General features: G+C 37.4%; 1 protein-coding gene across 1 annotated transcript in view; it reads left to right on the forward strand.

The window, feature by feature from the left end:
* NIN (ninein) overlaps positions 1–15,548 on the forward strand; it is a 64,755-nt gene extending 49,207 nt beyond the window's left edge. Inside the window, exons 25-30 of the mRNA XM_074821159.1 lie at positions 510–689; positions 1,228–1,377; positions 1,859–1,957; positions 5,563–5,754; positions 11,073–11,186; positions 11,618–15,548. Of these exons, the coding sequence (XP_074677260.1) occupies positions 510–689; positions 1,228–1,377; positions 1,859–1,957; positions 5,563–5,754; positions 11,073–11,186; positions 11,618–11,827 (945 nt within the window). The 3' untranslated portion in view covers positions 11,828–15,548. The remainder of the gene's footprint in view (positions 1–509; positions 690–1,227; positions 1,378–1,858; positions 1,958–5,562; positions 5,755–11,072; positions 11,187–11,617) is intronic.
* Positions 15,549–16,131: the final 583 nt, after the last annotated feature.

Consider the following 16,131-nt stretch of genomic DNA (forward strand, 5'->3'; position numbering starts at 1 on the left):
TCTTAAGATTGGCATTATGAATTCAGTTAGTAATTTGGCTTGTTTGCCATGTAATTAAGGAATATTTAATGTCCACATGGAAAAGAGGCTGTTTCAAAATTGTACAACAGGAACTAAATTACAGCTATTACTGAATAATATATAATACTGAGTTCTATTATTTGCTTGATGAGTCTGTGAAATGGAGCACAAATTGCTCCTTTGTGTTGTTGAACTCTGCACTCCTATCAGCCATTCTGGCACACAGCTATTATCTAGGATTTTAGCAAAGGGAAGCACTTTGGGTTTGCACTGTGATTAGCACGTTGGGTTTCAAAAACCCAACATGTTGGGTTTAGCATGTCGAGTTTCATGCTGGGTAGAGGAAAACTGTGTGGGCTGGGAGGAAGATGGGAATCCTGCGACTTTAGAGTCTGCAGTTATGGAAAACCTACTTAAAACCCACCTGAATAGAGAAAATGTCTGCTTCTTTGTTTAAGGCCTAACCCTGCAATTCTGTCTGTCTTAAGACTCGGGTTCTAGAACTGGCTGTGCCTTCCTCAGGGCTGCAGGACCAACAGAGGCAACTAGACTGGGATGAACTGGACCAGCTGACGAAACAGGAGCAGCAGCTGCTCAGGCAGGAGAATGAGAGGCTGCAGAGAGAAGTGCAGAGCACTAAAACCGACCTGACTCACTCCAGGGAGAAGGTAACCTGAGCAAGCTGACAGATCACAGCAGCGGTCCCTGCGTGCTAGGCAAAACGTAATGATTCTTGTTTCGCAGTGGGTAATGCAGGAGGAATGTTGCTTATTAGTTTTGAATAGAAACATTTGCAGAATGGATGCATAATGGACTAGTTTTCCTTTGGATCTGCACTGAGTATGCAGCCACTCATGTTTCAAACAGCTCTTTTTTTTAAAAGAAAATCCCAATACTCTTGTCTAAGATTCTGGTCTGACTTTCAGTTAATGCCCATCAGTTTTTTTCTTTCATGAAAACTTCTTAATGTTCTGAGCATTCATCACGTCCAATTTCTTGGCTCACAGTATTAGGCAGATTATGGGGAAGAGGAAGGGAAAGACCTTTTGTTGCTCAAAGCTACAATGTCAAAAATACAACAGAATCTGCTATGAGTCTGAAATTGTTTGGTACTCAGTATTTTAGGTTAAGTAAATGAAATTTGATTTTTTTTTTTTGAATGGTCTGGAATGTTCTTCCATATTTGTTCATCTCTGATCTCTTTAGATCCGACAGCTGGAATCTACTATCCTTTCCCTAAAGCACCAAAAGCATCAAAGCCAGTCAGGTATCGTCAAAGCCATAGAGCAAGAGAAACTAAGCCTGAAGAGAGAGTGTGAACAGCTTCAGAAGGAGTTGTCATCTGCAAACAGGAAGGTTAGTTTTAGATGGTAAATACGTGACTCGATGCAGTACTTCCCATCTCTAAGAGCTAATGTGGTAAGCTGTATTCTTCTTTTACTCTGATCCTCGCATCCTTTGTCCCTTACAAAGCCCTGTCCCAAGAAGCTGAGTGTCTCCTGTGTTTCAGCAGAGCACGCGGGGTGCAAGTCGGTGCCAATGCGCTGCTGGACTTCCAGTCAGTACAAACAGTTCAGTGGTAGAACATACACAGCGCTTGTATGCTAGCGTTGCCACTTTTAGATTAAAAAAATCCATTACCCTGCCTTTGAAACTTGTCAGAGACACTGTATAACATTGTCTTAGACATCGCTTTCAGCAAAGTGTCCAAATAGTTATGTCTCTTAATCTTGAATTGTCTTGACGTGCAAGTCATGAATCACTGCACATTGGGGAAAGAAACCCAGGTAAAATAAGAAACTACTGTCTTTCTAAGGAAACTTCTTGTCTTTAATAGATCAGTCAGATGAATTCTCTTGAACGTGAACTGGAAACCAGCTCAGAAAATGAAGGGCTAAGAAAAAAGCAAGTCAAACTGGATGATCAGTTAATGGAGGTACTTTTCAATCAGTGTTGACTGTACTGAATAGTGTGGGGCTTTATCACTATCTCACTGAATCTATGAATTGATTTTAAAACAATTTCTAGATGTGTAGAAACAGAGGAAACTAACTGAAACTAGAAGAATTAATCTCCCCCAATGCCTAGTCTCATCTTTCATGATCAAGATGTCAGTGTGACAAACGTGCTTCTCTGAAGCATGTTGTGGTTTATTGTAATTCACGTAAGGCTTCAGATATAAAATCAAATAGTGAAGAAATTTGTTTCTGTGCTTGAGGCAAGGCTAACACTTTCCTCTTCCTTCCTAAAACATGTAACCTCAAGTTTCCTAATTAATATTTGCATAATGCTGCTCTTAATGTAGAAACCTGTTCTAATTTACTACGGGAATAACTTGCTGAATTTAAGCCTTGCTATCTTACCTAGATCGTGATAGAATAACAACTTACCCCACTTGCTGTTCATCTAAAGGCATGAGTAAAAACTTCGGTTGAGATTCCTCCAGAGCCCGCTGTAAATGTGGATGTTTGTTCAGTACTGCCGGAGACGGATCATGCTGGATGTTATGGAAACTGCGTAGTTCTTAGGTGTCCTTGCTTACAGGAACAGGAGAGCTTAACTATGTTAAGTTAGTGTATCCCTTAAGGTCAGGTTATAGACCTCCGAGTTGTCTCTCAGCAGTCTTGCCTTGAACTTGATGTTCTGGATTTGAGTTTAAAACATAATATTTAAAAAAAGAACCACCACAATTTGGCTTGTTCCATAAATCAAAGCATCTGCTAGATGATGTTTTTACAACGCTGTTTATTAAAAGATTTCATGGTTTTCATCAAGAGAGCAAATGGGAAACATGTTATGCTGAATATACTATGTAATTAGCTCTAAAACTGTCAAAAATTGATTAGAAAAGATGAGATTTTGACAAGTTACTGAAAGGCTGTTTATATGCCCTGTGCTTTTATTTATATAGACTTAATTAAGCTTTGGGAAAATTCCAAACACTGTTAAACCCTTTGGTATAAACACCAAGCATGGAATTGTATTTTCTCCTAAAATTTATATTTCAAACATGCAGGACTCTTGCTATTCCTGATAACATTTTCCCAGCAGGTGTGTATAACATTCACTTAGCACTTTATGACTGCTAACTTTCTCTTTTGTGCCTGTTCTCCTTTTGTTCGTGGCTAACCTGTCTAGAACTCAGTGGTTGGAACTAGCAGAGAAGGGTGCAGTTCTCTTTCTGAAATAGTGTGCGAAGGTAGAGCAATCATTTTCAATGTACTACCATAGCATGGAGAAAACATTTCTTTCTTTTATGTTTTTTTAATTCCATGCATCTTTTAAGTGAAGCAGCCACTATTCATTTTAATGTAAAATTTTACTTTGACAGCAGCACTGACCTCTTTATGGTGAGTGTATCATGGAGTTTGTACGCTGAGAAGCCGCGTACTTCTGCAGCATTGCCGTGAAAATCGAGACAAATAACCAATTGCATTCAAAAGAATTGAACTGATTGTAAGAAAATGAAAAGTGGCTCAACCCCTTCCTTCTGACCCATTGACTGTGAGGCTTGAAGGTGTTTTGCATATTTACCTCTGACATCTGCATGCTTCTTCACCGGACTGTCAAATGTTTCCTTACTACTAACTGATATGTGATCACACTCAGTGTCATCCCTAATAGTTTAGTAAGTTCATTATTGTTCCACTTTTTTCCACAGATGAATATGGCAAGACTATATTGTTTTCATTAGTCATGCAATTGGTATTTATTTTTAAGACACCGTTAACTGTTAATTGACTGTTTCTTCAGCTCTTTCATTAGATGCTCGTGTGCTTCACAACATTGCAGGAAACCCTAAACAAATCCCATCAAAAGCTCCTTATTTTCACTGTTTGTATTGTCAGTGTAAGAATAGCTCCTTTACAGACAAGTTAATTTAAGAGAACCTCCTGACAGCTTAAAAAAATATGACTAGTTTATTTTCAAGTACTTAAAAACCTATTTTCTGTTTACCTGGGCCAGCAGAGATGTACAGATGCTCACATGGCCAGAAGAGTTGCACCATTATGAAAAATGCTTATATATAGTTGTTTACGGTATAGATGAACTCAGTAATTGAAATATGATTACAAATTGCGGCCGTAATTCTACCACTTGTGAAAGGAAAATTAAACCCACTTACATAATCTTATATGCCTTGTCCTAAGGGAACAGAGTAATGGCTTTGAGATAACAGGTGAGAATTTTGATGTGGTCAGCTGAACTTTATGGGAAGAAAGTATTAATCTTACACAAATTCAAGCTGCAAATCAGCTTGTCTGAAACATCAGGGTGTTTTACTGTACAACTCTGGTCTTTTCTTTTTTAGTGTTATAAACTATTACAACTGTGAGCTAGTATTACCTGGATTTTACTTTAGTCTAGGAAAATGCTAAATTGTTTCATCTGACTATCTTGGCTCTTAATATTGTCTTGAAAGTTCATCTAATGCCAGGCCAGTTTATCTAACTTGGGCTCTCGGGGCTGCAATGCTGCTGCAGTAAGGCAATGCCAGATACGCCTCTTTTCTAGCCACCTTTATCCAGTAAGTGTCATGGCATTGCTTGGGAGCAGCACTTAATTAAATGATGTGGAGAAGCTAAACTGTTTAGGACAAGTCTGTTCTGAGGTGCTCTTTGGCTGTAGCAAGGACTATTAGGAATGCAATCCTTTTGTCCCACGAGACGTCTAGTTTTACAAATTAAAAGACTTTTCTGGTAGTACAGCTTCACAGAGGACAGCCATTATGCACTATTTGTTGGTATATACTACCTCTACATTACATAGACCTGCTGATGCATTTGGTAATCTTTTTTTAATGCAAGTGAGACTTAAATTTGGAATTAAACTACTTCAGATTACTACCTGCATCCATATCTCAAGGGCCCCTCTGAGTATACTTTTGCTTATGTAGCACACACACTCAGGAGGTCTCCAGACTTGCTATTGAACTATGTTCATGGCACGTCTCGAAATGAAAATTATAAAATGTGTCAAAATTTCTAGTTAGTAGTGAATAAGGAAAGATATATGGGATTCCAAATACTGAAATCTGAATGTAATATAGCAGCTGGCATCAAATTACTTAAGTCGTCATTACACTGAAAAATTGTTGTGGAGAATATTATCTCTCTATCCTAAAGAGTAGAAATAATCAGCACTGGTGGACAACTCCAGCCTGCCTCATGCTAGTGCTTTTATTTGTAAGTGGATACTATTTTTTAGAAGAGCTGCTGAGATCAAGGTTAAAATTCAAAAGGACTATTAAGTTAAAGCTCACCACAGGCCCATTTAACTTTAAGAAATTCAATGAATATATAATTCCGGTCTGAAATTATGAATCAAAATTCCTTTAGACTTCAGACCACAGAAAGATGCATCTTTTATCCACTGGAAAGAGAAAAGTTGTCTGTTTAGCTTCTGTTACTGAGTTCAGGCTTGTTTCTCTGGCGTACAAGTTGTATAAAAGTAACCTGATGTCTAGTGCATCACTGAAATATACCTTGTATGAACGGCAGTGCTGTTTTCTCCTGGTGGCTGACTGACTTTACTCTTCAGATGCTCCACTCAAGCGCCAGTGTGATGCTTAGCAAATCACCGCACTCCCGGGAGCTCCAGCAGCAAGGCTGTGCTATGGTGCCCAAGGAACAGTTCCTGCAGCTCCAACACCAGCTACTACAAGCAGAGAGGAGGAGTCAACGTCTTCAGGAAGAACTTGAAAGTAGACCCTCTGAAACAAACATGCAACAGGTAAAGCTCTCGTTACTCTGCAGGTTACAACTTTAAAAGGATATCTGGTTTGTTTTCTTGTTTCTTCAATTCCGATGAGATCCGTTCTCTGTTTATGCCAGTTCAAAAATTAAAATTCATTCTATCAAAGATACGTACAATCCAAACCTTTGTTATTTAGTATACTTAGCTTGAGCCATAGCTTAATTCTGAAGTCCTCTTAATCTTTTTGAATAAAAAACACTCCCATCCACAGTCAACTGGCTTTTCTCCTTCTGGTCAATGTGCAGTAAGTGCTTATAGGGTTTTTTCTGGTTTTGTTTTCTTTACCTAATATCCACGTCTGGAACCATTATTTAAAAAAAAAAAAAAACAAAACAAAACAAAAAACAAACAAACAAAAAAAAACCCCAACCACTACACCACATATTGCACAAGCACATACTCATCACACAAAATACTAGTTTGGGCTGTTGCTGTCACATGGAGTTCTCTCAGCTGTAGTAGAGCAGAATACAAACAAATTAATCCTTTTTATAAGGTCAGTCTATCTTCATTATTTGGCCGTAAGACAAGACATTGTTTGGAGAACACTGTTACCATTATACAGAAACTTCAATATTGGCATTTCTGAGGAAAAACATTCTAATTCCAAGGAAGATTACATCCACTGTACATACTGGGCAGAGTCAGAGTCACTTTTCTTTTGGGTTCTTTTGGGTTTTAAAATTGAATTATAGGCAATAGGTGGACAAGTTTGCATCTTTCATATCAAAATTAAGCTTGGGGACTTGGCTTGCCAAATGACTCTTTTCTTCGAAAAGTAACCACATCTCTAAAGCTTTGGCTCAGGCCACAGGTCTTAATATTACAACTTTATCTTATGAGAAAAGATAAAGTTCTAAATAACTTAGATAAAATACTAACACTGTTATTAATCTGTTAGCAGAAAAAAAAAAAGACCTTTGTTTTAAACTCAAATTGCAGTTATAATTTAAAAAAAATAATAAGACCAAGACTTTGAAGTGCAAAAATCTCTGAACATGTTAAGAGTATTCTGGAAAAAAGGTATTATGAAGAGAGACGATATGCAGTAACAATTTCTAAAGTTTCCAAAACTTGGAGTGAGAATTTTTTTTTTTGGCACAAAATCAAAAAGTTCCCCCCCACCACCCCAAAAAAGAACTTAACAGCAAATAATATAGGATAAGTAAAAATAAATCAATTGTAAGGTTGTCTCCCTTTCAGCTGAGTCGCGATGCAAGTGCATTACCGCAGGCTAATGTACTTGGTCACATACAATGGAAAGTAGAGACTGCAGTTTAATTTTGAAATCAATAAAAGCCATATTACAGCAGTAGCATCTGCAAATGAATGTGCTGTGTATTGCATTAGGAGTGATGACTTTGTAATTTTGCCTTTGAAAGCCTGAGAAACAATTTGCAAACTAGTCACATCCTGGAACTTGTAGTTCTACGGATAAATCACTTCCACGTTTCCTGTAAAAGCTTTTATTCTGGAAAGCTTCATGAATTTAAAAATACTTTCAGAGAGGCTTTGCAAATATTTGCTGTCAATGCACTAATGCACTTAATCCTTTTAATTTTTTTCTTTTTTTTTTTTTAATTTAGCTTAAAGTGAATGGATATTCTGGTTTATAGTGTCTCCTACAGCTTTTTTCATGGGCTTTACTAGATAACTTTCTAAAATCATTATTAAGCACATGCATTCTACAACTATAAACAAGGCCTAATTTGGTTTAGTTTGTCTCAACTTTGACATTTCTGTAAGCACATCTTGCTTTAATTCTCACTGTTGATTTTTCTTCATGATTTTTCTTCATTTGTTCATTTTTCTTCCCTGATTTCTAGGGTTAACATTTAGTTGAGCTTATGTCCATTTTAATGTCCCCTTTAGCATCTTGAAAAATTGCATCCTAATCCCTCTTCATCATCTTTTCACCAGTGAGTACAATGTCAGGTTATCTCCATGCCTTCTGTGTAAATTTAATCCCCTAGTTTTGCTGCTGTCGCTGCTTTGCACTTTGCAGCTTTCTTAGATCCTGAGTCCTCCTGTGTAATAAGGTGTCCAGAGTTATCCCCCTCCTTTTTGGAATTATTTTGTGTTCATCACGCTTTGCAGTTTTCATTGCTTTTTGATCATGGCTATGGCGGTCTGTGTTCTCATTCATTTTACAGTCAGTCTTGAGCTGTTGTCCTTCAAAGGCTACTGTCATACATTCAGATTTCACTAAAATAAAACCCCTGAGCCTCTTCTTCTGTGTTAACCTGTCTGGACTCTTCTGAATTCCAAATGACTTTCCGCTGTGTCTAGTGCTGTGGTTCTTACCTGCTGCACGGTAGCAATTGCTGCCCTTGTTCTCATATTCCTTGCTCAGTAACTAGATTTGGGAGGCTGTTAATGACCCAATCTTTTCCTAAGTTCCCTTAGAACCTCTGCTAACCAATATTTTTGTTCAGAGTACTTAGCGTTGCTCAACTTCTCCTTTCTTCAGCTCTTTATTTCAAAATTCAAATCACCTCTGACCAACAGCTTGTTCAACCTGTCTCAGGAAAAGACTTACAGCTAGGTTTAAAATAGAAATGCAAATAACTTTTCAAAAGAGGTCAGTTGGACTACATTTTTCACAAATGCTATTTGGCAACCTGTGAGATAAAGATACATATATATATATAGTGGAGATAATTTCCTCTAAGAAATTTAACTGCTTTGCTAATTGCAGTTAATCCCTGCCACTGATCTTTCTAAATCCCTCAAAAACATGGATGAGCCATCTGAAGAGTCCTTGCATCTAGCAAATGCATCCTGAATATCTCCTCAATTGCATATGTGTAGTGCTAATACTAGTGTTTAGAGAAATATAATGTGTGATACTCTGCATGTTTTCTTTTGTGTGTGTTTTTGTTTGTCTTGTGTTGCTTGCTTCGCTTGTATTGGTGATTTGCTTTAAGTATACATACGTATTTAAAAGAAAATCTGGATATCAGGGTGAAGTATCCCACTTGCCTTCTTTCTCTAGGCCTTGCTACCGGAGCAGCGAGCAGTGCATGCAGATTCCTACCGGAGGATCGGGCACCTCTGACAGCTTGGCTGCTTATGATCTCATTCCTTACCATGATAAACACACACAAACACACGAACTGGCATAAGCTGAGAAACTTGAGGATCAAATTATTTTGTCCTTTTCCAAAAAAAAAAAAGTCTCCACGGTGTTATTTCCTATTTATTTGTCTAGAAGCTATTTTGTGAAAGTTCAAAAGGTGTCTTTTTTAATTTGTTACAAATACTTTTTATTTATGTTATTTAAAATGTGGAGTCGTTCAGTGTGGAAAGAGACTATTTTTCTCAAATGGTACTAATTTTATATGAGATTGAAGAAAATCTGGGGTATTTATACTGCATTTTTGTATAAGATGTATAAACTTTTTAACAGGGAAAGATGACATTTTTTGATGTAAATGAAAAATAAAATTTTTTTTAAACATAATGTCTCTTGTCTTAGTATCAATAGTTTCAGCTTTATGAACAAGAATTAACAAATTTTAGACAAAATATTTGTCTTTGATACTGAGGACTGTCACATCAGGACTTCTGGGAAAGATTTGTAATAGGAGACGTGCTTAAGTACAGATCCTCAGCTTCTCTTTAGCAGATGTATCTGCACATTTAAGAAAAGAATTTGCATCGTACATGGGCATGTTCTACTGCTGTGACCATAAAGTAAAAAGGCAGTGCCAGAAAACAGAAATTAACACGCTTGTTTCTTGGATAACATTCCTTAGTGGTTTTTCTTTTGTCTCAAATTACTAGATTAAACTAGATTTTTTTAATACTTTCAGAGGTCAGAAAAACACCTCTTTAAGGCCTCTGATTTTTCTAGCTGGGAGCTGTGAACCATTTCAGCTGTTTGCTTTCCAAGATCTTTTTGCTCCTATCTTTCTAATGACCTTAAAGCTAATGCTTGAGCTGGCTCCTCCCATTACACATAAAATAATATGAAGTTAGACAGAACACAGTAAAGTCAACTTTAAGCCAAAAAACAGGAATCACAGGCATTAAGTGGAAACTAAGAATTATAGTTGTCTCAACCACTCACTCGAGGCTCCTGCGACCACTGTGAAGTGTAATAGTTGGCCATGTTTTTGAATTCCAATCAAATTACAAAAGATAGCTCAAGAACTTGGCTAGAAAGTCCCTGCAAGTTCTGCTTAGTAGTACTTTTTTTAATCTGAAAAAATTTCCTGTCCAGCAACACTGTAAAACTGCTTTCTGTATGACTAATGTAAAATTTTTCAATTTTTTTCACAAGCTAAGTGATCATATAACCGCATACATAGACTTAAGGAGTTTCTGGTGTTACACATAAAATGTTGAGTAGACTTCAGTCAGTCCCCTAAGGGGATCTTTCTACAGTTGTTTATATGTGAAACTACGCACCTGAAACATTCCTCCCTCAGTTTTTTCATGTGTGAAGGTACTTTGGTTTTGAAGGTATTTTGTTTTGAGAAGAAGCTTGGTGCTTTCTCAAAATTAATCTTCTCAGATAACTTCCTAGAATTAGAGTAACAAGCTAGCATTAAAATAAAGAACCCCTTTCCCTGCAGTCAGTGTCTAAAGTTCCCAAATACAAACAACCTCTCTTGCAGTTCCTGGTGTTCCTAATTTATTTCGGAAAATTTTTCTCAATGGGCTGAGTTACTATGCTTTTAGTTAGACTGTCACCTCGCTGCAGAAAAAGAGAAAAAGCATTTTAGAGTTACTATTTGGAAACATTAGTTATCAACAACTAATCTAAAAATGTAAAAAAACCCAAGTTTGGGATAATAGCATTCTACTTTTTTAGGATATTACTCAGTTTCAAGGGGGCTTTGGCATGGGAGAGTTACACTGTCAAACTAACGTGCCTGCCCTTATGATTTCACCTTCATTGTTTTAAAAACTATTAAGATTTTGATTGGTATTTTGTTTCCCACATTCAACAGAAATATGGAAGCACCTAAGAACAAGAAAAAGAAACTATCCAGATATCTGACTATCACAGTCAAGACAGAATTTTATGTCAATTTACCAGTTCTAAAAAAAAAATCACAAATGTAACTTAGACTTAGAAAACTACTTCAATGCTATGAGTGTCCCTTAAGTGTTGCCATAACATTTTGCTTCCATGGATGGTTTATTAATTCAGTCAACTCTTTAAAATAGACGCAAATGTGGAGTGCCAACTATTTTCTGAAGCATAAACTGGAGAAAAAAAAAGGAGACTGGTGAATGTGAACTGATTTTTATTAACTGATTCTCACATAAATGTTGCTTTCCAGGGGGGTCATGAGCAGCTTCTAAAAATGATGGAAGAACGTATGATGGATGTTGAACAGAAACTAAGGCTTGTGAAGAGGCTTCTCCAAGATAAAGTAAATCAGCTGAAAGAACAAGTAAGCATTTTTACTCTCTTCCTCAAATCGCCCCCATTATTTCTGTAAACAACTAAGTGGGTAAAAGTTGCCACACCATTCTTGTTTAGAGTGAAGTTAAAGGTGCTTTCCTTTTTCTTTTAAGGCTTCTGAGCTAAAGTACAGCATATTTGCCCAAAACTTCCTAAAACCCCAAACTGGGGACTGAATCCACTACTCATTAATTTCCTAAAAGCTATGCTTGTTTGGTATGCTGATGCACTTAAAGTCAGGAAAGAAACATCAAATGTTGTCCAAGTATCTTAACTGGAAAATTTGATTAGAAAAGGAGGAAAAGGAATTTCCTGAAGAGTACAGACAGGATGCTGTCCTAGCACTGTTCTTTTTTTTTAATATTTTCTTTTTATTTTGCTTTTATTTTGCTGAGTAATTATGTTCTATCCACAATTCAGCTTTCCAAGAACACTAAAGCAGATGCAATGGTCAAGGATCTCTATGTTGAGAATGCACAACTGCTGAAGGCTTTGGAGATGACAGAACAGCGGCAGAAAACTGCTGAAAGGAAAAACTATTTACTAGAAGAAAAAATTGCCAACCTCAATAGAATAGTCAAGAACTTGGCATCCCCGTCATTTAATTCAGCATCTGAGATAAGGTTATAGCAAAGCCATTAAGTCTGCCACAGTCCCATGCACTTTACTGAAATGTTAATATTTCAGCTTTTCACTGTGTTGCCTTTTTGTATTGATGAATTTTAGTTAACACGTGCCTCCAAGGAGAGGACAGACCTAAATCCCAAACCGGACACTGCCAAAAGAGAATTTTGTTTCTTCCCAAACTGCTTTTCTGCTAAGTTTTGCCTAGAAGTAATCTTCACTATCTAAAAAAAAACCCATGTTTTTCTAGGTTAACTTATTTTGATACTTTGGTTTTAATTTAAAATATAAATTCTGAATTTATTGTACTGAATCAATTGAAGCCAAGGTCTAATGCAAACTTACTGAATTCAAAACTTTAAAATATTTTGGGTTTTCTAGAATACTTCATGGTCCAAACCTAGTAATATTGATAGGTCAGTCTTCAACACTGTCAGTATAATTGCTGTTGTAAGCAAGACTTCCCTGATATGGCTGTGTCCTGCAAACTGATTCTGGTTTCTGTAAAGCAATATGCTCCACCTTATGCATTAGGCTTCTGGGTTATTCTTCATGGCTGTTTCTTTGCAGAGCTCAGAAGAAAAGTTTTCTTAAAAATACGTAGACTACTGCCTCCAACTAAGTGTAATGGTATTTCATCTGAAGAAATTTCCCAGCTGGCAAATAAAGACTACTACCTTTTTTTTTATTATTTTTTAAGCTGTGCTGCCAGACAACTTAAAAAATGTAGAGGCCTTAATTTTTTTTGTGTGTGGAAATAAGTTATACTAAACAAAGGAAGAGTCACTAAGCAGAAGTGAAGATGTTGAGATTTGTTTATATAATTTGTAAATTCAGTAAAGCAGTGGAGTATGTTTATTAAACAACTGGCAGAAGAATGAAGAGGGGGACTGGAATGATTTCGTCAGTGAAATCCCGTCACTGGGCCTCACAAACATGGACCTTTGCCATTAATGCAGTGTTCGGTTTGACCTGAGTGATAGTTTGGAAAGGCCTGTCTTTTGTATAGATCCTAGTACAGAATCTAAGTTTGTAATTAATGGTGAAGAAACATATTCAACGTGGATATGAAGAACTCAGGGAACAACAGCCTAAATTAGCTTCCTTCAACATTACAAACGTGGATATTAATGTCAGTAGATGAAGATAAATATGCATTAGGAAAAGCAGGATAAACCAAATTGTATTTGGATGAGTATTACCTTAGTACTCCTAGATCAACATGCGGAAGTGCTGTAGCCATGAAGGTCGAAGAGCATCACGGTTTGTAAGGACAGGCAGTACCTCCTATCCGATCAGTCAATGAGGCCAGGGAAATGCAAGTTTTCTGGGAACACCTTAAATACTCGGAGGGGTCTGACACAGAAGCAGCTGAATAAGAGCTGGCATGCTCAAATGTTTGTAAATAATCCATTACTGCAAATAGTCTAAATGCTCTACAACTGCCTTGCCTCCATCAGACCAGTGAGACACATTTAAACAATGTAAATAAAACTGGTGAAAGGGGCCATACTGGCAATACTTGAAACTGGAGCTCTTTAAATATGCATGAATTGAGGATGCAGAGGAAGAGAGCGAGATGTTTTGTCTCTGAAACCGCTAGCAAGGTGACAATTCTGACAGCATTTGTAATGAGCCAAAAGTCCCCCAGAAACTGGGATAGTACTGTCTACAAGCTGTGGAGTAACCTCTGGAAGATGATTTTTCACTCCCTGCTGATTAGCATGTGGCTGTAGGGAATGTAATCTCTGTGTACGTGGTTACTTACCAACTTCAGAGGGTTGAGGGACTGAACTAGACATAGAGGGTATGACCTGGTCTCCTCCTCCTCCTCCGTTCCTTTATGCAGGCAATACAGCGGAAATGGAAATACAATCATGTAAGAAGAACATGTTGGAGTATCACAAAGTCTTTATAAATTATTTCACTGCTATGCTGTTTTAAATGCCTATACTGGGTATTTCTCTAAGTAATCTCAAATTCAGGGACTTGCATATCCTGTTTTTCAGAGGCTGCAAACATTTTTTTGCAAATCTGAAATGTGTCAGATTGACAAATTGCATTGATATAAATCAGAGTTTTAAAAAATTTAAAGTAGCGAGATCTTGTTTCTTTCAATATTAATCAGTAAGTGGTATCAGTTATAATAAATCTCTATGTGTGGGTACCAGGGCTGTCTGTTAGCAATATGGGAATTGAGCACACCCTAAAACCATGCCTACGCTCTGGAAACTAGCAAAGTTTCAAAAATACTTCCAGGAAACAATGTAAATATGAGGTTCAGATGATCAGAAGGGTATTTGGAAAAATATTATTAGCTAGCATATTTTAACACTACTTCATATATTGACGTAGGTTTACTTCCAACACTCACTCTGTGACCAAAGTCTGAACACTGAACAGAGGGAACATTACTTCACTTTTACTGTGCAATTAATTCCACATTACTCAATTTTAAAGGCTAGACTACTTAACTAATTCTTTTAATCTCCTGGTAGGTACCAGGCTTTTAGAAACCAAACATACAGACATTTCTGGAGCACAAAAAGGGAGCCCAGATATTGGAATAGAAGGGAAAAACAGAGAAAAGGGACTTTTACTTCTTCCTTTCTCACCCTATCCTACCTTGTTCTACTTTTCTTTCACTCAGCTTCAAAAAAAACTAACGTAACCACAGGAGGAGGAGGAGGAGGGAAATGTTTGGTAAATATCTTTTAGACAAAACTCCAATTTCACTGGAATACTTGTGTGAATTAATTCTCAGAAGTGCCTTTTATAATTACATATTCTAGAGCCTTCCTGTACTGTACTGGTTTTGTTGCTACAGGACAATTCAGGACAATCCCTCCCCAAATGGAGGGAACACAGAGAAAGGTAGTGCTGCTTACAAACGGGTGTCATGTTGCTTGTTGGTTCATTGTGTCAGCTCAGAAGATAAGCAGCTAGTTTTACAGAGTCCAGGCTACTGAAAATAAGCATATAAACATGTAAGTTATTAAGCATTAGTGGTCTTTTGTGCATGAATGTGTCTCCTATGCGGTGTAGGCATTTTAAAGATACCAAAGTATTTAGTGGTATTGTACCAGTCAAAAGTCACTGAATTTCTAAGCCTCGTTCATACAACATGTCTTGCCACTTAAGACATTAACTACTTTATTACCAGAATATATTTTAAATGTTTTCAACTCTTGCTTTATGAATCACTGTGAAAATAAAGGCACACAGATATCTCTGGTTGGGAGTTTTGGAAGAGGGCAGACCTCAAGTTAAATTTATGTGTACTAAATTCACACAGTTGAAGTGCCACTTGTCAATTTAGAATTATTTAAAAGTATACTTTGTCGCACATGCTCCAATTACTACTTTAAATACAGGGAAAATTGAATTCTGATTGGAAAAAAAAAAGATTGTAACATACTTGGTTTTAGCCAGATTATATGTAAGGTAGAGCAGGGAACAGTCTGGGTCTATCAAGAGTAAAATCTTTTTGTTTACTTTTAGCAAATGACATCACTGTCTCTCAGGTTTTCCATCATTTACCTGTTAAGTCTCCCGTTCGGTGTCAGATGCTGTTATTTCATGACAAATGACTTCTGTATAAATGGAAACAAATGTAATTTTTTTTATGGAGTTTGTTTTCTTCCGGTGTAATATATTGTGCTTACAACATGTAAAACTGAAAGATGAATCAACTTACGCATTATTTATAATGAATGTAAAAAAAAAAAAAAAAAGATCCATACTTGTGTCTTTTGGTTTTTATCCAGCGTGAATATATTTCAGTATCTCCCCATGGAAGTTGCAGGTACTTCAAGTAGTAGCTGCAAATTCATTAAATGCATACAAAAAGGTGTAAGAATTAAAAGGACAGTTTGGCATCTACTAAAAATAGTTTCTTCCATTATGAAGGTATAAAATTGATTAAAGTGTAAAAAACTGACAGGTAGTGAGCACACCTCTTATTTTCAAGCACATCCTGCCCTCAGCTTCCATCGCATACCTATTTCTCACCGTTATATGGAAAATAGCGAGTGCTTCTTGTATGCCTTTCCTGTTTAACCTTCTAAAACTTAACTCTTTTGGTAACCGGTGTGGAGGGCGGAGCAGCGGCTACCTGCTGGGAGCACCCTCCGCCAGTCACCGAGCTCCCGCGGGGCCTGAGCTTCCCCTGCCGGCAAGGCACCGGTGCCACCTCGGCCCTCCCCAGCCGGGTGAGGGGGGGGTCCTCGCTACCACCGGGGAGGAGAAGCCGGCGGCAACCGCCGCCATTTCCCCGCTGGGGGTTCCCTGAGGCGGGTCCCTTCCCGCCA

The sequence above is a fragment of the Strix aluco genome, chromosome 4 (genome assembly GCF_031877795.1).
Source record: "Strix aluco isolate bStrAlu1 chromosome 4, bStrAlu1.hap1, whole genome shotgun sequence".
NCBI classification, from domain to species: Eukaryota; Metazoa; Chordata; class Aves; order Strigiformes; family Strigidae; genus Strix; species Strix aluco.